At 40.8% G+C, this 22,016-nt stretch overlaps 1 protein-coding gene across 1 annotated transcript in view; it reads right to left on the minus strand.

Annotated features, from left to right (window-relative positions):
* Nucleotides 1-6,980, minus strand: part of MYO3B (myosin IIIB) — a gene marked incomplete at its 5' end in the record, with an annotated part of 536,872 nt that extends 529,892 nt beyond the window's left edge. The window contains 2 exons of the mRNA XM_006141497.1: nt 5,435-5,561; nt 6,711-6,980. Coding sequence (XP_006141559.1) covers nt 5,435-5,561; nt 6,711-6,980 — 397 coding nt within the window. The remainder of the gene's footprint in view (nt 1-5,434; nt 5,562-6,710) is intronic.
* Between the last annotated feature and the right edge of the window lie 15,036 nt (nt 6,981-22,016).

Raw genomic sequence — 22,016 nt, forward strand, 5'->3', positions numbered from 1 at the left:
AAGTCCACGTTGGCCCTCCTGTGTTGGGACAGATCATGTTTATTTTACTGAGTTTCAGATAAAGTCTCTGGTTTGCAAAGAAATAAACAAGAACTCTGTCACTACAAACTCGAGTGCTCCAGCCAGAGCTGGGAAACGCTCACACCATGAGAGGTAGGTGGGTCCTGACGCTCCCACCTCCCGTCTTAGTCTCTGCCCAGGGCACGTGCTTAGTAAGTGAGCATCCCTCCCACTCCTTGGCTTCTCAACTCTTTCATTTCCTTTCACATTCATAACAGCGCATGCACAGAGACGGCAACTCTGCCACATTTCAGTTTTCCCTTCTTTTCCAATGTTCATTCTGCCTTCATTCTGGCCCCTAGCATTCCAATGACTCCCATTCTAGAACTTGCCAGAAAATACGAAGTCAGTGTTCAATGTGCCAGTGCTTTCTAACCATCTCTGGCCAATCAGAACTACCATTGGAGTCTTCAGACTCTGATTTGTTAACCTGACCAAATTAATTCATACCACAATGCCAGTGGGTGAAAATGGTTTGATGTACAAGATTTCCATGATATTCAGCCCTAGGCCAGGCTTCCTACGTCCTTGAGTAAAAGCAAAACTGGACAGAGGTATCTCTAGCTCTCTTTTTAAAAATCTGCTTTGGCTCTAAATATTAGATATTGAACTTACACCTAGATCTTTAGGGATAAAATGGATTTTAAAAAGCTAACTCTTTTGCCCAGTTTAAAAAGTGTTTTCTGTTTTTTTTATCTTTACACCCTCATTTACCAGTACTCTAAATTATTTCTTTTAAATCAAACACTTGATTCATGCTCAGATGAATAGTTTCTATCTGCTGAAGGCTTTATACTAACAGAAAAAAAAATTTTAATGTAGTTCATGTCTTAGCATATATTGGGTATTTTTTCTGAATATTGTGTTTTTCTTAAAGTTCTAATTTTGTATTATATTTCATGTAGGTAAGAGATAACAAGATTTGGAGACTTTTAAAAATTTAATATTCACTTAAAATAAAATGTATTCATAAATTGTCCAAAAACATTATGTATAAGTGTTTTCTCTAATATATCTTTTCTAATAGTTGTCTATCATGAGACAGAACTTTTGTTTGCTTTCTACTAATGATTAGTAATGAATTTCAGAAATGACATCTTTATTTGCTTTTGTTTTCAGAGTTGGGGTGATTTAAGGGGGCTATTAATATCATTTTTCTATCCTCTAAAATTGCTTTGTGGAATAGCTTCTCACTGGTCCTTTCATCATATTTGGCAAGTAAAGAGCAAAGGCAACATAAATTTAATTTCAATATACAGGAAGAGAAGAACAATATTAAACAGATCATAATTTTATTGTGTAAGTCTCTTTTTTTTTTTTTTTTTTAAGAGAGACTTTTGCTATAGGGCACATGCACTCACCAGAGAGACAGAGACAGGCAGAGAAACAGAAAGCAAGAAATCATCCCCCGGGTGAAAATGGCCACGCCACAATCCTTTCTCCTCCATTCTCCTCTTGAGATTTTGGGCACGCACACACATACTCCCAGCGTGAATTTTAAGCCACTGAGTCTAAGACTCAAACCACAGTCAACTACACGGGAGTCCAATGACATAACCATTGCGTCACCTGCTGGTCCCTATTGCATAAGTCTTTTTAAAGCACACTTTAAAAAGCTGCAGAAGGGACCAGCAGTTAGTGTAATGGCTATGTCGCTGAACTCCCATGTAGCGGACTGCAGTTTGAATCCCGGACCCGGTGGCTTAAACTCATGCCGGGTACGTGTGCGTGCATGCCCAAGATCCCAAGAGGAGAAGGGATTGTGGTGTGGCCATTCCCCTGGGGGCTGATCTCTCGCTTTTTGTCTCTCTGTCTCTCTCTGTCTTTCTGGCAAGTGCTCGCGCTCTATAGCAAAAACCTCTCCAAAAAAAGCTGCAGAAAGAACAAAATGGTTAGAGTGCTGTGTGCACTGTTGTCAGCATCCAGCTGGGTGCGTGCGTGGTCAGGAGGTGCTGCTCTCTCAGCTGTTTTCTAGAATCCCAAAGGTAACATCACAAGGAGCAGCAGCACACGATGATGGGAAAAATGCTAAAATATGGTTTTCTCTCCAATTCTACCATGTAACTTATCATACGAGTATAGCATGTCCTTCCCCCAGTGAGTCTCTGCCCCTCAACTGGACACTACGAGACTATACTAAAGGAAAGCCAAGTGGTCTGCCCATATCAGGATCCCAGGGACCCCTGTGTTTTTGTAAGACGATGGGAGGCACTGGATGTACCTAACCACCAGCAACCTGTTTTGGATGGCGGATCCTGGGACAGAAAAAGATGGAGGACACCCAGCATCTCAGACCACCAACTTTGGCACAGGCCAAAACAACAAACAAAAGTCTAAATTGTCAGCATATTTTATTGCTAAGGTATGCTATCTCAGAGTGGCTGCATTATCTATCTGTCTGAGATCACCCTGAAAAAAGCAAGAGAGTTGGCAGGAGAGTGTCTACACAAGACTCATAGTTCTGGGCTTCTCCTTCTCTTTCAAGGTCATGTGTGCTCTTCCTGGCTTCCTGGCCATGCCTGAGATGCTATGTCTGAGGGTTACTTTTCTCCAGCAAAAGTATCCGTTCATCAGGTAGCTGCAGGTACTTGGATGCTCAGAGGGAAGGCCCTCTTCAGGCCCTCAAAACTTCCTGGAAGTTCCAGTTCTCTGTCTGAACACAGAGACTTTTTGAGTCAGTGGGAAAAAATGAGCAGAAACTAAGATTTCTTGGTTACTGTACTTCCATAATCAAGTTATAATGAGGTTTAAAACTCAAAGATCTTACAGAACTGAAGATAAATATAATCAGAGATTCCAGAAAAAAATATTTTACAATTCTCAAACAAAGCATGCTTGTTAAAGAGCTTCACTGGCTGAATAAAATCCTAATAGTCTAGATTTGGAGGTAAGGGTGATAACAAGGAGTTAATAAAGCCCAAAAGAAGATAATGCAGCATATGACTTAACCAGCCAGCCACAGGGACAAGACGATTTCTGAAAACTAAAATCCCTTACATCTTTATATTCTGAGGAAGGCAACTGACGTGACAGGAATATTCAAACCAGATTATCCTATTTGCATACAGCAAACGAATTCCTTACACACTGTTGCCATGGCAGCCAGTATATATGGTCCCACGCTTAGGCCCTCCCAGGGCCTGTAGATTCAGTCAAGAGACACCAGACAAGAAAATGAGGACTGGCCTCCCCTTTGACATTTCTCCCTGAGGCTCCTGTAAATGTCCACATGTTCTGGATCACCTCCGAAACCTCAGGCATGGCGATCTGAGCTGGCTCAGAGAGGCAGAATCCAAAACGAATAGGGGCGGGCCTAGTGAGAATAAGGCAATAGACTTGTCTTAATGTACTAATTTCATGTGTTATCATTTCATGTGTTGTCATTTCAGTCCTGTGGGGAATTGTACGTATTTGTAGGGAACTGACTCTAATGTTCTTTTTAAAGATTTATTTATTTATTTACTTATTTATTTTAATTTGCTATAGAGCACATGTGCTTACCAGAGAGAGACAGAGACAGAGGGAAAGTGAGAAAGCAAACCGCTAGGTTCAGGACTCAAACCGCAGTTGGCCATGTGGGAGTCCAGTGGAGTCAGTGGGAAAAAATGAGCAGAAACTAAGATTTCTTGGTTACTGTACTTCCATAATCAAGTTATAATGAGGTTTAAAACTCAAAGATCTTACAGAACTGAAGATAAATATAATCAGAGATTCCAGAAAAAAATATTTTACAATTCTCAAACAAAGCATGCTTGTTAAAGAGCTTCACTGGCTGAATAAAATCCTAATAGTCTAGATTTGGAGGTAAGGGTGATAACAAGGAGTTAATAAAGCCCAAAAGAAGATAATGCAGCATATGACTTAACCAGCCAGCCACAGGGACAAGACGATTTCTGAAAACTAAAATCCCTTACATCTTTATATTCTGAGGAAGGCAACTGACGTGACAGGAATATTCAAACCAGATTATCCTATTTGCATACAGCAAACGAATTCCTTACACACTGTTGCCATGGCAGCCAGTATATATGGTCCCACGCTTAGGCCCTCCCAGGGCCTGTAGATTCAGTCAAGAGACACCAGACAAGAAAATGAGGACTGGCCTCCCCTTTGACATTTCTCCCTGAGGCTCCTGTAAATGTCCACATGTTCTGGATCACCTCCGAAACCTCAGGCATGGCGATCTGAGCTGGCTCAGAGAGGCAGAATCCAAAACGAATAGGGGCGGGCCTAGTGAGAATAAGGCAATAGACTTGTCTTAATGTACTAATTTCATGTGTTATCATTTCATGTGTTGTCATTTCAGTCCTGTGGGGAATTGTACGTATTTGTAGGGAACTGACTCTAATGTTCTTTTTAAAGATTTATTTATTTATTTACTTATTTATTTTAATTTGCTATAGAGCACATGTGCTTACCAGAGAGAGACAGAGACAGAGGGAAAGTGAGAAAGCAAACCGCTAGGTTCAGGACTCAAACCGCAGTTGGCCATGTGGGAGTCCAGTGCCTTAATCACCGTGCCACCTGCTGGCCCCTGGGAATTGACTGTTTTGCACCCAGATGCACATATTCTTTTCCATTAACAAAAGAGAAAAAAAAATGCAGGACTAGAGTTGATACAGTGGTGCTCCTCTTCAGCATCCCTAATTAGAGAGGATGCTGCTAGGAATACTGACTGTTCTCTGCTGCCAGCTCCCAGCTGTAGCCCACACTAGGAGTTGCCTTCCACAACAGGGAACTGCCTCCCTCCAGGCCACATTCCCTCCCAGTGGCGCAAAGCCAGGGATTGACTGATATGAGGATAAATTCAGGACAACTCTGAGAAAGCTTCCCAGCTCTCCATTTCCCCAGTCTCTGCGGAGGCCTCTGTGGCACCACATTGCTGGTCAATGTCTCCTTTGCCTGATCCTGCCTTCCTTGCTTCCCTCCAGGTCTATCTCTCGCAAGAACTCTCCAGTAAACTTTCCATGCACAACTCTCAGAGGCAATTCATAGGAAACCCAGCCTAAGATGAGGTTGAATAAACATGAATGGGCAAATCCACTTACCAAGTCAAGTAAATCTTGGGCTAACAATTTTTGAAACTGAGCCACAACTAATTAGAACATGTTTTTGACAAAATGTTTCCAGTTGGGGAAGAAAATAACCTTTTCCAGTTGCATTCCTATATTTTCTCTATATTTGAAGAAAATACTTATTAAACTTCTGAAGCCGAGAAATATGAATAGTTTGATCACATGGCCTACCTGTAAGAACGCCACATCTGGTAAGGTATCTGTGTACCTGAAACACCAGGTAGGCAGTAAAGCATCTGCTTGCCCCTGGCACTCTGTTCAATCGGCGGTTACCCAACAGGACCCTCTTCCCTCCAGGCCCAGCCACAGCTGTCCTCCCACACAGTGGTCTGCTCTGTAAAACATCCCATAAAACTTCACGACGTTGGGATGGTTAGGAAGAAACTGCAAAATATTGTATTCTGCCTCAATTTCTTCATCCATATCCTAAAGAGGGTTGAAAAACAAAGTGCTTACTGGATGACATCTGATGTGTAAGGAAGAGTATAGAAAGGATATTATGCTTCACTGATCAGCTAAAGCATATTTACTATGTATTTTTTAAAAGGTTTTTTTCTTTTCTTTTCTTTTCTTTATTATTATTGTTGCTGCTGTTCTTTTAACTTGCTATAGTTATCAGAGAGTGAGGGAGAAAGTGAGAAAGCAAGCTGCCAGGTTTGGGACTCAAACCACGATCAGCCACGTGGGAGTCCAGCGCCTCAACCACCACGCCACCTGCTGGTTCCCACACTATGTTTTTGTTTTTTTTTTTTAAGAGAAATTTTTACTATAGGATGCATGCACTCGCTGGAGAGACAGAGAGATGAAAATCAAGAAATCACCTCCCAGGGAGCAGGGGGATGGCCACCTCACAATCCCTTCTCCTCTATTCTTCTCTCAGGATTTTGAGCATGCAAGCACATGCCCCTGGTGTGAATTTTAAGTCACTGGGTCTGGGACTCGAACTGTGCTCGACTGTCTGGGAGTCCGGCAGCATAACCATTACGCCATCTGCTGGTCCCCACACTATGTATTTTTAGTGTCATCATTATCTCCAAAATATCTCACAAAGGATATTTAGATCTCATTTAAACCTTCCAATTATTATATCAATAAAGTGTCTCAATGATACTTACTAAACAATACTATCATAAACATATTTTTTACTGAAAAATGTCTGAATTTTCAGAGCAATTAGGGAGAAGTAGCTCAGAGGGACCCGACACAGAATAGAGCACATACGATCTCACTGTACAAAACAATGTTCAGCATTGCTGCCTCGGGGCTCTGAAATAAGATGTTGGGCTAAGATGACTGAATAGTGCAAGTCTGGGTCACTTTGTAACTTACAGAGAGACCAGGGATTAAAACCTATCCCTCTTTCCAGGACAATAACTTCTCAAGAGCCCAGAGGGACAAAATCAAACCAATAGTAAAATGGACAAGAAAAAAAGTCAAGAAAAGTTTTAATTTCGAGGAGCTAACAAATCACGAGCCATTTTGAGGTTTCATGACTGGTTTCATGACAATTATTTCTAAAATGAGGAAAATAAGTTGAAAGCTAGACTGTGCTTATGGTTTACTACCACCACTTACGCTGACTGGATCCAGGATCTTCACTGCAGCCAGGCTCCCGTCTTGTTTGTTAGTGACCTTGTAGACCTTGCCATACGTGCCTTTACCAATGGTCTCTATAATTTCCCAGGTGTCCATGGGATCCGGAAGTGATTCGAGCCCAAGCATTGTGGAGTTGTAGTGAAATAATCCATACAGATGTTTCCTGTGGGAAGAAGAATTTGTTATGTGCCGCAGGTCACAGGACTGGAGGCAGTGGGCTTTTGAAATAAAAACATTTCTGTTTCTTAATCAGCAATCTTGTGTCACTTTTTCTTTTTCATTTCTTCCTACATTTTAAGCAAATAAAAAAAGAATTTGAAGCCTCCACAAGAAACGGTAACAGAAAATAGAGTGGAGGAGTAACAGGAAACATCACAGTTCTAAAAGCAGAGATTATGTACCCATGGCAGGAGGGAATCAAAGCGCCAAGGAGGACATTCTGGTCACGACTGGACAGTTGTCTCTCCGCTGCTTAGTGGGGGCTCCTGTGGTTGCTACTGGGAAAGTGGCTAAGAACCATGTCGAAAACTTCTGTCCCCAGGTTACGGTAACCTTGACCAAGGCTCCCTGGTCACCTCTGGAAACTAATCCCCAACTTCTGTTTGCAATGTCTGGATGTCTGAAAAGGAGGATTTGGGTCATTAATCGGGCATCAATCAATACAATACATTGGGATCTGTAAAGAGGGGTCAAACTCAGATCCCTTTCATACAGCAGTAGCCTGTTGTGGGAATCACACTGAAGATTTAGCCAGGAGCTGCAAACTCGCTTTGCCTTAGTTAGCAGTACTCCATTTAAGGAAACAGTTCTGTGGAGTTTAAGTACCAACAGAAAGCTTATCAAGCAAAGCCACTCAAGTCTTATTCCCATGAAAACGTCCCTTCAAGTTTGGTTGTTCTTAGGCTGGCTATATGAAGGGTCCTATTTCTGGTCTGATTCTAAACCCTCATGAAAACGTCCCTTCAAGTTTGGTTGTTCTCAGGCTGGCTATATGAAGGGTCCTAAATCTGGTCTGATTCTAAACCCCAGAGGAGGGGGCCACCAGCCTCCAATAACAAGCCATGGCATCCAACCCCTATGTTATGGCTTAGGGTCCACACAGAGTGATCACATTTGCCTCATGCCAGACATTTCAATTTGCACTTTGAATTCTAGTTATTAACTAGATTGCATTCTCCCAAAGCAAAGCCCTATTTTTTTTTAGACGTTTTTGCCATAGGGCATATGCACTCACCAGAAAGACAGAGAGAGACAGAGAGTGAGAAATCACCCCCCCAGGGGGATAGCCATGCTGCAATTCCTTCTCCTCCACTCTCCTCTCGGAATCTTGGGCATGCACGCACATATACCCAGTGTGAGTTTAAGTCACTGGGTCTAGGACTTGAACCGTGGTCGACTACACGGGAGTCCAGCAACCTAGCCATTACACCAACTGCTGGTCCGAAAGCAAAGCCTTTTGACTGCTTACAAGAATTTACCTTTTTTACCTTATCTTCTCCATTCTAAAAACAAAACAAAACAAAAAATACACTACTCTCCAAAGGGGCTGCAACCAATCAGTACCTTGAGGGTCCAGGAAAAGCCTACCTTGGGCTGAGCATTGACCTAAAAGGTCGGCTGGTCAAACAACTCCTGCCTTTCATGTTCTAGCATGCTCAGGAACTGCAGCCTTTCCACCCATTCAGTGTTTCACAATATCGATCTTTCTCACCACATGCTTCATAATTGTTGCTATATTTGCACATACCTCACTGGAAAGAGAAAGTGAGAAATCATCCCCAGGGTTGATGGTCATGCCACAATCCCTTTTCCTCTATTTTCTACTTGGGATTTTGGGTGCACACACACATAAGCATCTGATGTGATTTTCAAGCCACTGGGTCCCAGACACGAACCTTGATTGGCCATGTGGGAATCTAGCACCTTAACCACCACAGCACCTACTGGTCCCAACAAATGCTTTTAAATTACTTACTGTTTCACTGGGGGGGAAAATGCCTTTTAAAGACACTACCTAGGGACCAGCAGATGGCATAATGGTTGAATCACTGGACTCCCCTGTAGTTGACTGTGATTCACGTTCCAGACCCAGAGGCTTAAACTCATGCCAGGCACATGTGCATACAAGCCCAAAATCCTGAGAGAATGGAGGAGAAGGGATTGCAGTGTGGCCATGTCTCCAGGGAGTAATTCCAGGGAGTAATTTCTCACTTTCTGTCTCTCTATGTCTGTATCTCCAGTGAGCGCACATGCCCTATAGCAAAAATCTCTCTCAAAAAAAAAAAAAAAGGCACTACCCTAAATGCAAAACCAGTATTATTTGTCATATATCAAAATTAACTGCACAAAGGTGATCGCACTAAGAATAATAGAGATTTATCCAAGTCCAGGTAGATATTGCTGGCCCAGAGCTCCAGCCTAAGGCTATCTTTCTTAAAAAGAGATCACCAGTGATGAAGGGGAATTAAACGCCACAAAAATATTTCCCTTGATTCTATCAGAAGATCTGAAAGAGTTATTTGGCAAGATAATAATGTTTCCATGACACTATTCGGTGGTCTCTGTTATGAAATCCCCCAAACTTCTCAACACCTGGGAACATTACTCTAGGCTTGGCTCCTACAAAAGCCAAAAGCAGGACAAGCTGGGGTGCTGGTCAAGGACAGACAGGCTAGGGAGAGCTCCAAGATATGATTCCATCAGCCTCACACTCACCAGTGAGGTCCCTGCTCCCCATCAGCAGGGGCACCTGCATCTGAGCTCAGTGTCAGGAAACCCGAACTGCACCACCCTGGCCCGGCCCTGACACAGCAGATAATTACTCATTTCTGCCTCAGTTTTAGCACCTCCATCATGGGGTCAGTGCCTGCTGCTCATGATGCTACCTACTTCACAGCGCTGCTAGAAGGATTGAGAGAAGGTAACAGGATCCAGTGGGCACGGTGAGAGCTCAGTAAGTATCATCTGTCGTTGCAACAGCACGGCACCGAGATCTGCCTCGGAACAGGCCAGGCTTAGCAGACACGTCTCCATTTTCCTTTATTTTGCTTTTAGCCACCATCTAAATGAGAGCTAAACAAGGTTTGCTCCAATCAGTTATTAGTTTCAGACAGATGGCTGGAATTCAGCTTATGCGAATAAAATTATGGAATGTGGCAGCATGGGGAGACCTTGAAGACCACTAAATCAAGTGGCTAATGATTTTTGGCTGTAAAACTCTTCGGTTTCACTTATCTCTCTTAGGATGCTGACTATAAGCTGACAGAAGTTGTGCAGCTCTGGCTGAGGTGAGCTGAGGAACTAAATACTGTCCTGTGTTCCCTGTGGGAGCCCTCTAAGGTGAACAACCATTCCAGTTTACCTGGGACCGTCTCTGGGTTTTTTTGGAGAGGTTTTTTCTATAGGGTGCATGCGCTCGCCAGACAGACAGAGAGAGAGAGACAGAGAGACAGAAGGCGAGAAATCACCCCCCAGGGGGATGGCCACGCCGCAATCCCTTCTCCTCCGTTCTCCTCTCGGGATCTTGGGCACGCACGCACACGTGCCTGGTGTGAGTTTTAAGCCACCAGGTCCGGGACGCAAACCGCGGTCGACTACATGGGAGTCCAGCGACATAGCCATTACGTTAATTGCAGGTCCCGGACCGTCTCTGTTTTCACACTGAAAATCTTACATCCTGGAAAACTCTTCAGAATACCAGCATACCAGCTCAATTTATGAGCTTTGCCTCTGGGGCCTTCTCAGGACACACATCTCCTCAGGCCGTTCTTTGAAAACCTTCCCTACCTCATCTTCTTTTGTGGGATGACTTATGTCCCCACCCCAAATTCATATGTTCAATTCCCAACCCCTATTGCTCAGAATGTGACTCTATTTGGAGATAGATCCTTTTAAGAGTCAGTTATAGTAAAATGAGATCATGAGTTTGGGGACATATGCAATCACATGACTGGCATTCTTATAAGAAGAGGAATTAGGCATTCTTATAAGAGGGAAGACCATGTGAGGACTGAGGGAGAAGAGAGCTCTTTACAAGTCAAGGAGAGAGGCAGGCCTCTGAAGGAAACCAACCCTGCCCACACTTTGATTTTGAACTTCCAGCCTCGAGAACTGTCAGAAAATAAACTTCTGTGGTTTAATCTACCCAGTCTATGGTACTCAGTTATGGCAGCCCAAGCAGACTACGTACACCCATTAGAGATGAAGAAACTAAAACCCAGAGTGTTGACAAAGCTGCTTATGGGCAGTTTGGGAACGGAAAAGCATTATTTTCTAAGCCCCATCCCATGGCCTTCCTCCACGGAATAGCACAAGGAAGGTTAGCTGGTTAGCAACAGTTAGTTCTTTCTGATCCACTGTTCCAAAAGGCGAAAAGTTCCCTGAGGGAAATATCCCAATCACGTGGCAGCCAAATGTCCCTTGGACCTAGCAAATACCAATCTTCCATCCCCCTCTAAAATGAAAACAACTCACCTGAGGGATTCATCTATCATCAGTGCCAGTAATGGGTGAGTAGAAGGCAGATCCATCAGGTTTACTGCCATGTCCAGCATGCGGTCTCTGGACATCCACAGACAATGTTAAATAAAGGTACGGCAGAACAGGTGTATTACTAACAGGGTTGCCTGTCTCTCTCTCTCTCTCTCTCTTTCTTTTTTCATTTTGTTTTGCCATAGGGTGCATGTAGTTGCCAGAGAGAGAGACTGTGAGAGGAAAAGAGAAATCACCCCCAAGGGGAGATAGCCATGCTACAATACCTTCTCCTCTATTCTCTTCCTGGGATTTGGCATACACAAGAACACACATGAGTTGCAAGCTGCCTGGTTCAAGACTCAAACCATGGTGGACCATGTGGAAGTCTAACGCCTTAACTATCATGCCACCTGCTGGTCCCATCTGTATTCTCTCTTTAAAACCAATAGCTGACTCTATAAACTCTGACAATTGGTTAAACAGCTCAAAGAGTGTCTTTTATACAGCCCTCAAAGGTGCTGATAATGTGGACCAGGGAGGTGAATGGAGCAGTCCTCTTACAAGCCACTCCTGGCCAGAATGTTAACTTGGACTTCTCTCTGATTCTGTGCTTAGGTCACGGGAGAGCCAGGGTTGACCAAATAAAGGGTCAAGGGCAGTTCAGAGTGAGAGGAATGATATCTGGGACCTCAGGAGTCTGCAGAACACTCAGAAGTCCATGAAGAGACACCTGGGCTACTCACAATCCCAGAAATGGAGGCTCCATGCATTTATTTACATGAAATGAAAGAGTGAATTTAGGAGGCTGCAAAACTCAGGTTACACAAGCTGCAGTCATTGAGAGACAAATATATAACATGTGTAGCTAGGCAGCTGTAGGTAGAGACACTTGTTAGTGCAGGAGAGGTTCATGCAGTTTACAAACCAATCAGAAGTCCTTTGGGCCTGCATGGATCTGTGTTTGCAGCTCTTCTAAAAGAAAAACTTGATGAAAACTCTTTTGTTTTTACATGTAGTCGTATTGCCTAAATTGATGCCATGAGCAAATTTCTCATCACCATTCTCTCAGAATAAGATGCTATTTATTTATGATTATCTTAATGACAGTATATATCTTGTAAATGCTGTAGGGCACATGCACTTAACAGAGAGAAACAGTAAGAGAGAGGGAGAAATGGAAAGAGAGAAAGCAAGCTGCCAGGTCCAGGATTTGAACCACGCTTAGCCATCTAGCACCTTAGCCATCTAGCACCTTAACTGCCACGCCATGTGCTGGCCCTTCAGAGCAAGATTCTAAAGTCCTTCGTATTCATGTGATAGCCAATCCCTCCACTACCAAGAACAACCAAGTTATTAACAAGACAAAGAGAACATTATGTAGGAAAGAAATTCTTGCTCAGCAAATAAGGGTGATGTAGGTACCACAAGAATATTTCCTCATCTCTGCCCATCTAGCATGGTTAGCCAAATGTCTAGGAAACACCTAAACTTCCGATTACGCAAGCCACTAGAAGAATGGATGGCACATATTTAGGAAAGACTTTATCTCTGTGGTAACACAGTACCTTGGAAGTTAATAATAATAGTCATTTCTTGCCATTTTGTTTGTCTGTCTGTTTATTTGTCATTCTTTCTTTAGAAGACAAATTCCAAAAGGGTAGAAGCTATATCTCTTTATGGTGATTGAGAATGCAGGCTCTCAAAAATATTTTTTCTGTTGCTAAGAACAGATGCACTGAACATGACCTCTGATTGCAATTCACGGCAAGAGCATGGATTTTGCACAACCAGAGAGCAGCTCGGCTCCAGATCCACGTGACCACAGAGAGCAGTGACTTGTCCTCTTCAAACATCATACTGCGGTGAGCAGTTTCACATCTGACTGTGAACTAATAGCACGGCCACTGCTTTATCTATCAGGACCAAATGTCTAAAGACTTCCATTGGATTTTTGGTTTCAGTTTTCAGTAGAGGGCATACTTCAGAAAAATAAGCCAAGAGATAGTCTATGGTTAGGTTTTGTCAAATAACACACCACAGAGATCTACAGTCTATAGATTTCTTTCTTTCTTTTTTTTTTTTTAAAGAATTAGGTATTTATTTCCATTTATTATTATTATTTTTTAAATTTGATCCAGACAGAGAGAGAGAGAGAGTGAGCAAGAGAGGGAAAGCAAGAAAGCAAGCTGCCAGGTCCAGTACTTGGACCCCAGTTGGTCATGCAGAATCCAACGCCTTTAGCCACCACGCCACCTGCCGGCCCTAGAGTCTGTCAATTTCTAACATCACAAAAAGAAAGTCAGGCATTATCTTTCTTAATGGAAGAAACGCCTTCATCTAACTCTTTTTTAGAAGTTACTATATATATATAATATATATATATATGTAATATATATATATGTATGTAAATAAAACCTGCATTTGACCAAGCTTCTAGATCAGTAATTTACAGGAATAGCAAAAGACAGGACAAGTTAAACAACAGCTAGAGGTACAAAAAGCCAAATCCACACCATAAGAAACTCTCCAAGACAAACAACAAGCCTTCTTCAACAAACAAATTGGGAATAAAGGTAAATAAATTGGAAGGGATAACCTCAAGATTAAGAGAAGCTTAAAATATATATCAAATGTGAAATAATGTATGGACTCACATGAGCTACATTTTTTTTAACATTTATGAGATAAGAACACTGGCTAGTTATCTGATGAAATTAAGGAAGCATTGTTAATTATGTCTTAGTTGTGATCATTGCATTGTGGATGGTTTTTTCTTTTCAAGGGTCCTTATCTTTCAGCAATGCCCACTGAAACATTTATGGGTGAAATAATGTGATGTTTGGAATACTATAAAAGAGGAGAAAATAAGAAGGGGCTTAAATGAAACATGATTGGCCATGGTAGATAATTATTAAAGCTAAGTATATGTCATTGCATGATTATATGTTATTTACTTATATATGCCTCTTAATTTTCATAATACAAAAAACTTAAAGAATATGTGTAGTTAATATGTGCCAGTGTAGATTCCAGCATTTACATACACGGCAAAGCTCACCTCCTCGAAGCATTTCCCCACTATATCCTGAGGCTATCTGATTAAGCCTCAAAGTCTGAGTGAGCACTTTACTTGTGTAGGAAATAGAAAGCCACAAATACATGAGTCCAACACAAAGAAAGCCAGGCACTTGAGCCTATGGCCTTCTTTTTTACCCTCACATTGTGTTGGGCGATTTGAGTGCAAAGGAAGAATTTATAGCACCCACACCATGTCTTCGGAAAGTCACCTTCCCAGTCCACCCTTCTCCTACTGAGGCACAGTCAGTGCTCCATGGTGGCAATGTCCCAGCTCAAACTGCCACTAAATGCAGAACTGTCGTTAGGAAAAAAAAAAAAAAAGAATGAACTGCTGAATGGCAAAAGAAAATCAATAGTCACAAGAAAGCAAGTGACCTTCCTCTGCCTGTTGAACCCCTGTTCTTTTTTCCTGAAAGAGGAAAAGAAAAAGGAAATCAACACACAGAAACTAGAGGAATAAAAACACTCATCACCATAAGGCTCTATAATCTTTTTCATCTTGTCCCAGAAAAGAATCTGCCCATTGGCATAAAGCCCAAGGCTAAACACAGAGTCACCTAAAAGAAGAGAGAAGTATGAATTACCCAACTGGGTGGACTGCCTCTAAGCAGCTATCCAAAGACCAGCACCGAAAAGGAAGATCAGTCCAAGGCGAGCCCTGACTGCAGCCAGAAAAGGACTCCGAGAAACAAGTGTCACATAGTGTCCTTAAAACTGGTGTGTTTGGTGGAGAAGAAAGAAAACTAAGCAAAGAGGAAAGATACTCCCGATGAATTGCCTGCTCATTCACCTGTGCCTTTTCAGAGGCCCTGGAGCTCATTTCCCACACTGGGTTAAAAACAAGAGATGAGCTCAGTTCCTCCAGGGTTGCAGTGAGCACCGAGCACACTCACTGGGACATGGGCCATTCTTCCCTGTCACTGCTCTTTCCTTGCTGCTTTTCCCATCAGCTCTTCAGATTAATCAAACACTGTGTCACTTCCCCTTCTTTCATTCATTAGCAAGAAATATCATAAAATATTATTTATGCATTCCGTAAGTAGTTATTAAATGTCACATGGAGGGCCGGCCCATTGCACAACAGTTTAGGGTTATGCCTATCATATTGGATTCTACATGGCCCACCAGGGTTTGAGTCCCAGCCCTGGTAGATTGGAAAAAAAAAAAACATAGGGAGCTCGTGTATTTACAGGTCCTGACAGGATGAAGAATCGGAGAGAATAGGATTTCTGTGTCATGTCAGATCCCATTGAGGGGTGTTTTCTTTCTCTTAGGGGCATATACACCTCTGATACTTTAAAAAATGCCAACTGGGGTCAGCAGGTGGCATGGAGGTTAAAGCAGTTGAATCTCACATGACTAATTGCACAGTTTGAGTTCTGGTCCCAGCGGCTTGAAAATCATGCTAGGCACGTGTCTGCATGTGTGCCTCAGGTCCTAAAAAGAGAATGGAGGAGAAGGGATTGTTGTGTGACCATTATTCTGGGGGTTGATTCCTCACTTTCTTTCTCTCTCTGACCCTCTCCGGCAAGTTCTATAACAAACAAACAAACAAAATGCCAATTACATTCAAGCAACATTAGTTTCTACAAGAATTATTTTGTAAAAGAATTTTATTTATCATTATTATTATTTTTTAAAGAATTACTTTAAATTTTATTTTATTTATTTTAAAATTTAATTTTATTCATTATTATTATTTTTTTTTTAAATTTGACCAGAGAGTGAGAGGGAAAGTTAGAAAGCAAGCTACCAGGTTGGGAACTCAAACCGTAGTCGGCCATATGAGAGTCCAGGGAATTAACCATCACTCCATCTGATGGCCCCCATTATTATTATTCTTAAGTTTGCTATAGGACATGTATGCTCACCAAAGAAAGAGAGAGAGAGTGAGAAAGCAAGCCGCCATGCCCAGGACTTGAACCACTGCTAGGCATGTGGGAATCCAGCGCCTTAACCACCACACCACCTGCTGGCTCCCCAACAAGAATTATTAAGAGGAAGTAAAAGCCAATCTCTGCTCTCAAAGTTCCAAATTAGTTTAGAAAATTCTTATGACTTCTGGGGCAAGATGGCAAAGTGAAGGCTTCCCTAAAACCAAATGAATAAACAATATTAACAAGAAAAACTTAAAATCTAGCACACAAAATATATTCTAACAGTAATCAAACAAAAAAGAGACATAACTTCAGGCCATAATCTTTGAAAAGAACATGCAGAGAAAGAGAGATGGAAGATTCCAGTAATCACTGCTATTCCCAACCAGGTCTCTCTCTTCCCAGAGTGTAGTGGGGTTAGGGTCATGGAAAAGGGACAAAATTCTAAAAAGTCTCAGCAATGCTCTGCTAGCTCTGTAGACCAGTAGTAGAGAAGTGAATCCAGGCTCATTCATTTACACATCCAATAAGAATTTATAAAGAAACTCTATTCTCGGGATCAGCAGTTAGCGGAATGGCTATGTTGCTGGACTCCCATGTAGTCGAACGCGGTTCGAGTCCCGGACCTGGTGACTTAAACTCACGCCGGGTGCGTGTGCGTGCATGCCCAAGATCCCAAGAGGAGAAAGAAGGAGAAGGGATTGTGGCGTGACCATCCCCCCGGGAGGTGATTTCTCGCTTTCTGTCTCTCTGTCTCTCTCTGTCTGGCCAGCGCACGCATCCTATAGCAAAAACCTCTCCAAAAAAAAAAAAGAAAAGAAAAGAAAAGAAAAGAAAAGAAAAGAAAAGAAAAGAAAAGAAACTCTATTCTCAAACGAGGGACATTTCCAAAGCCATGCAGTAGGATTTGCCTCCTACCAGGAGGAATGACCCTAACACAGTAATTTAAGTAGCAGTTCAGAGAAAAGTAAGGATGATGTCCACCAATCATGATTCTCCCTAATGTTTAATACCCAGAGATCTGAGGAAAAAATGAAAAGGTCTCATAAAGGTGGACATTTTCAGGTAAGTTGATATCAAGGTAGAGGTAAAAATTTTGAAAATATTAGATACATATACACATCCAAAAAAAAAAAAGAAAGAAAGTAAAAACTCAGTTTTCTCTTCATGTTAATATTCAATATCAGAAAAATACATAAACCCACATGTACAAAGTTTTGAGGGAAGAAGAGGTATACATAAATATTTTTATAGTAAGCCAAATTATTCAAATACAAAGCAAAAAAATTTTCAGACCTGCAAGAATTTAGTGACTATGAGTTTTTCCTGAAAAAAAAAAAAATCAGTGAAGTCCAGAATGCAGCAAACCAACAGATAATGTGGAACTCTAGTAAAAAGCCTGATAAGAAGAACCAAACCTACTTACATTAAGAAATAAGGGACCAGCAGATGGCATAATGGTTATGTTGCTGGACTCCCATGTAGTCGACCATGGATTGAGTCCCAGACCCACCAGCTTAAAACTCATGCAGGGTGCATGTGCAAGCATGCCGAAAATCCCAAGAGGAGAATGGAGGAGAAGGGATTGTGGCGTGGTCATCCCCTCTACGAAGGTGACTTCCGCTTTCTGTCTCTCTATCTCTCCAGCAAGCACACACCCTATCACAAAAATCTCTCTTTAAAAAAAAAAGAAAGAAAGCTAATCCTCAATGTAAATTATGTTTACAAAAGGGAAATGTTACACATTTTTAAAAATAATTTTTAAAAAATTTAGCTTTATTTACTTATTTTAATTTGACCAGAAAGGGACAGAGTGAGAGACAGAGAGAGAGAGAGAGAGAGAGAGGGAAACTGAGAAAGCAAGCTGCCAGGTTCGGGACTGGAACTGTAGTCAACCACGTGGGAGTCCAGTGCCCTTCACCTGCCAGCCCAATATTACACATTTTAACAATAGAAAAGAATAATAAATCAAATCAAACAGTTTGAGAAAAGACAGAGAGAAAAATAATGGGAAAATGTCCTCACATTACTTTTTAAGATAAATCATGACATTGAGATTTAAGTATTCTTTTGAAATTATTAAACTAATCAAACAGAATTACAATAGTAACAGTAAGGAGAAAATATGTGTGTTAATTTTCTCACTCATCTCAGTAAATAATCAATAGATAAACTAATAGAGGCTAGAGCTTCAACATAAAGTTATCAAGGAGATCTCTAAAAGACCTAAACATACATATAAATCGTTGACATTACCACAAAAAAGCACACTCACTCAAAGAGACACACATACATACACCAAACAAAGAAAAAAACAATACATAGGTTAAGAGATGGGGGGTGGGGCAATGGAGGAGTGAGGAAGCATTGAAAAACAGAAAATATAATGTAAATTACAAAGCATTCAGGCTAAAAATGTCTATCATGTCAATAAATACAGTATTTTTTAACAAAGACAAAAATAAAGGAAGAAAACTAATCTAGAAAGATCCACATTTAAAACAATCTAAGAGTCTCTTTATGACTCAGAAAAGTTAAAAGTTAAAAAACGAAAGTTAAAGGGAACCAGCAGTTAGCGTAATGGCTATGTCGCTGGACTCCCACGTAGTCGACTGTGGTTCGCGTCCTGGACCCGGTGGCTTAAAACTCACGTCGGGCGCGTGTGCGTGCATGCCCAAGATCCCGAGAGGAGAATGGAGGAAAAGGGATTGCGGCGTGACCATCCCCCCGGGGGGTGATTTCTCGCTTTCTGTCTCTATGTCTCTCTCTGTCTGTCTGGCGAGTGATCGCGACCTATTGTGAAAACCTCTCAAAAAAAAAAAAAAAAAAAACTGAAAGTTAAAGATACACCAGGTAAGTGGTAACAAAACCAAAAAGAGTCATAATATGAATATCATAAAAGCATAAATTCAAGTAAAAAAGGATCAAAGGAAGTTAGGGGCTATGTTATCTTCAACAATAATAACTGAGCAATTACTTGGCACTAGGTATTATTTTACACACTATTAGAATGACAGAGTTTAAATTAATAACGCGCTTATAAATGTTCTAAATTTTTTAGCACCGAAAATGTGTCAAAATTTATAAATGCATTATCTTGTCAAGGAATCAATAAAACACAATACTAGTAACCAATATCACCGTGACAGAACAAGGTGACAAAATATTAAGGAATATATTTGATATGATTAGGAAGGCTAAGCAAGTACATGTGTAAAAGTATATATATATATATTGAGAGGTTTTTGCTATAGGGAGCATGTGCTCTCCAGAAAGACAGAGAGAGACAGAGAGACAGAAAGCGAGAAATCACCCCCGGGGGGATGGCCATGCTGTAATCCCTTCTCCTCCATTCTCCTCTCGGGATCTTGGGCACGCATGCACACGTGCCCAGCATGAGTTTAAGCCACCGGGTCGGGGACTTGAACCATGGTCGACTACATGGGAGTCCAGCGACATAGTCATTACGCCAACTGCTGGTCCCTCAAAGCGTATTTCTAACATAAAACTTCTTTTTCAAAAACTGATGGAATATTTTATTATAATTTTAAAAATAAGATAAACACTAAGCCACAAAGGAAAGCTTCAGTACATCCCAGGAAAATGGAATTAGAACAACTTTCCCTGGCCACATTACAACAAAACTAAATATTAATAATAAAAAGAAGAAACTAGCCACCTGAAAATTTTCAAAATTGTCTTAGATCTTGATACAAAGGAAAAAGTCGAAACTGAAATTAGGAGCCAGATTCACGGCCTGGTGATTAAGAGATTCAGATGCCCTGTAGATGATCTACAGTTTGAATTCCATCCCTAGAAACTTGAAAACACACTGGGCTTGTGTGTTGGAACCAAAATCCTGACAGGATGGAGAAATGGCAAAAGGATTGCAGAGTGAGCATGCCCTACTGGGTGTGTTTTCTCCCTCTCCTTCTCTGCCTCTCTGTCTCTCTCTAGCAAGCACACATCCCTCTGGCAAAACAAACAAACGGGGCCAGCAGAGGGCACAGTGGTTGAGGTACGTGTGCGTGTCCAAAATCTTGAAAGAAGAACAGAGAAGTGATTGCAGCCATCTCCCCTAGGGGTTGGGGAAAGGGTTGGTTTCTCACTCTCTCTCTCTGTCCCTGTGTCTCCGGAGAGTACACCACCCTCTAGCAAAAATCTTTAGGAAAAAAAAAGAAAGAAAGAAATTACAGAGTATATATTAAAAAAAAAAAAAAAAACACCACCACAAAAAAACCTCTATTAAAGGTGTTACTTAGAAAAAACCTTAGGAAGCTAGGTTCAAGATAAAACCTTATAGCATTAAACATTTTACCAAGCAAATGGTCATTAAAAAAAAAAAGGAAATAACCATTCTATTCAAGAAGGTAGATATGGAGCAACAAAACAAGAATAAATAAGATATAAGAACAAATGAAAGCATAAATTAATGAACTAGAAGACAGAACAACAATAGAATACATAACTAAAGGTACAGTTATTGGGGGGCAAAAAAAGGGTAATAATAAAAAGTTTAATAAATAAACAGAGAAAGATAGCACGAATAGCATTAGAAATAAAAAAGAAAGCAACAGATGCATAAGAAATTTTTTAAAATATGAGATTATTTTTAAAACCTCTAAATAGATAAATTATAAATATTATTTGTTGTAATTATAAATAAATTATAAAGTAGATAAATATAAGTGACAAAAATTGAGTCCAAAAGAAACAGAAAACTTAAGTAGGCATCTAACAATGGAAGAAATTGGAAATGTTTAAAAAGGCTAGTCTCCCAAAAAGCCATAGACGCAGATAGTTTTAACAATAAACTCTTTCAGACTTTTGAAGAATGCATCATTCCAATGCTATTTATATTTTTCCAGAACATGGAGGAAGAAAAAATACTTTGAATCACTTAGAGTAAAAATAGCACTCTTTTCAAATCCTGGTAAAAGTAGCACAGAAAAATAAAACTGTAATCAACCTCACTTAAGAATATCTACATAAAAATTCTAAATGAAAAACCAGCCAATAGAGGGACTGGCAGTTAGCATAATGGCTATGTTGCTGGATTCCCACGTAGTCGACTGCAGTTCGAGTCCCGGACCCAGTGGCTTAAACTCACGCAGGGCGCATGTGCGTGCGTGCCCATGATCCTGAGAGGAGAATGGAGAAGGGATTGCAGCGTGGCCATCCCCCCTTGGGGGGTGATTTCTTGCTTTCTATCTCTCTGTCTCTCTCTGTCTGTCTGGTGAGCGCATGCACCCTATAGCAAAAAAAAAAAAAAAAAAACTCAAAAAAAAAAAACCAGCCAATAGAAGTTAGTAAAGATAAGTCAACATTAGAGACTACATTGACATGATTTCTCCCATTAATACATCAAAGTACAAAACCACATGAAAAAATAGATAGCCAAAATAAATTTGATAAATATTACCATGTATTTCATTTTTTAGAGCATGAGAAAGATTAAAAGTGGTTAATTCCTTTATAGCATTTAAATAGTATAAAAATACATCTCTCAAACTAAGGCATTTTGCCTACATTCTGCTTAATGTGGATTTCTGGGTTCATCATTAATAAATCAGGAAAAAAAAAAAAAAACAAGCTTCTCCTGCAGTCACCATATTATTTTGAATTATTCTGGAGGTACTAGCCATGGCAATTAGACAAAGATAGAGTAGGAAGTAAAACACTGAGAAAGTGACAAAAAAGGATTGCTGGAATAATTAAATCCTGGAAAATCAAAGTTTAATAGCTAAAAATTATTAAGTCAATTTGTTAAGGGATTTAGCATAAAATTAGTATACAGAAATCAAAATTTTTACAAAGTATATTTTTCTACATATAAAAAAAGTACTCAATCAGAAAA

The sequence above is a fragment of the Tupaia chinensis genome, unplaced genomic scaffold, assembly GCF_000334495.1.
Source record: "Tupaia chinensis unplaced genomic scaffold, TupChi_1.0 Scaffold000056_1, whole genome shotgun sequence".
Classification (NCBI taxonomy): Eukaryota; Metazoa; Chordata; class Mammalia; order Scandentia; family Tupaiidae; genus Tupaia; species Tupaia belangeri.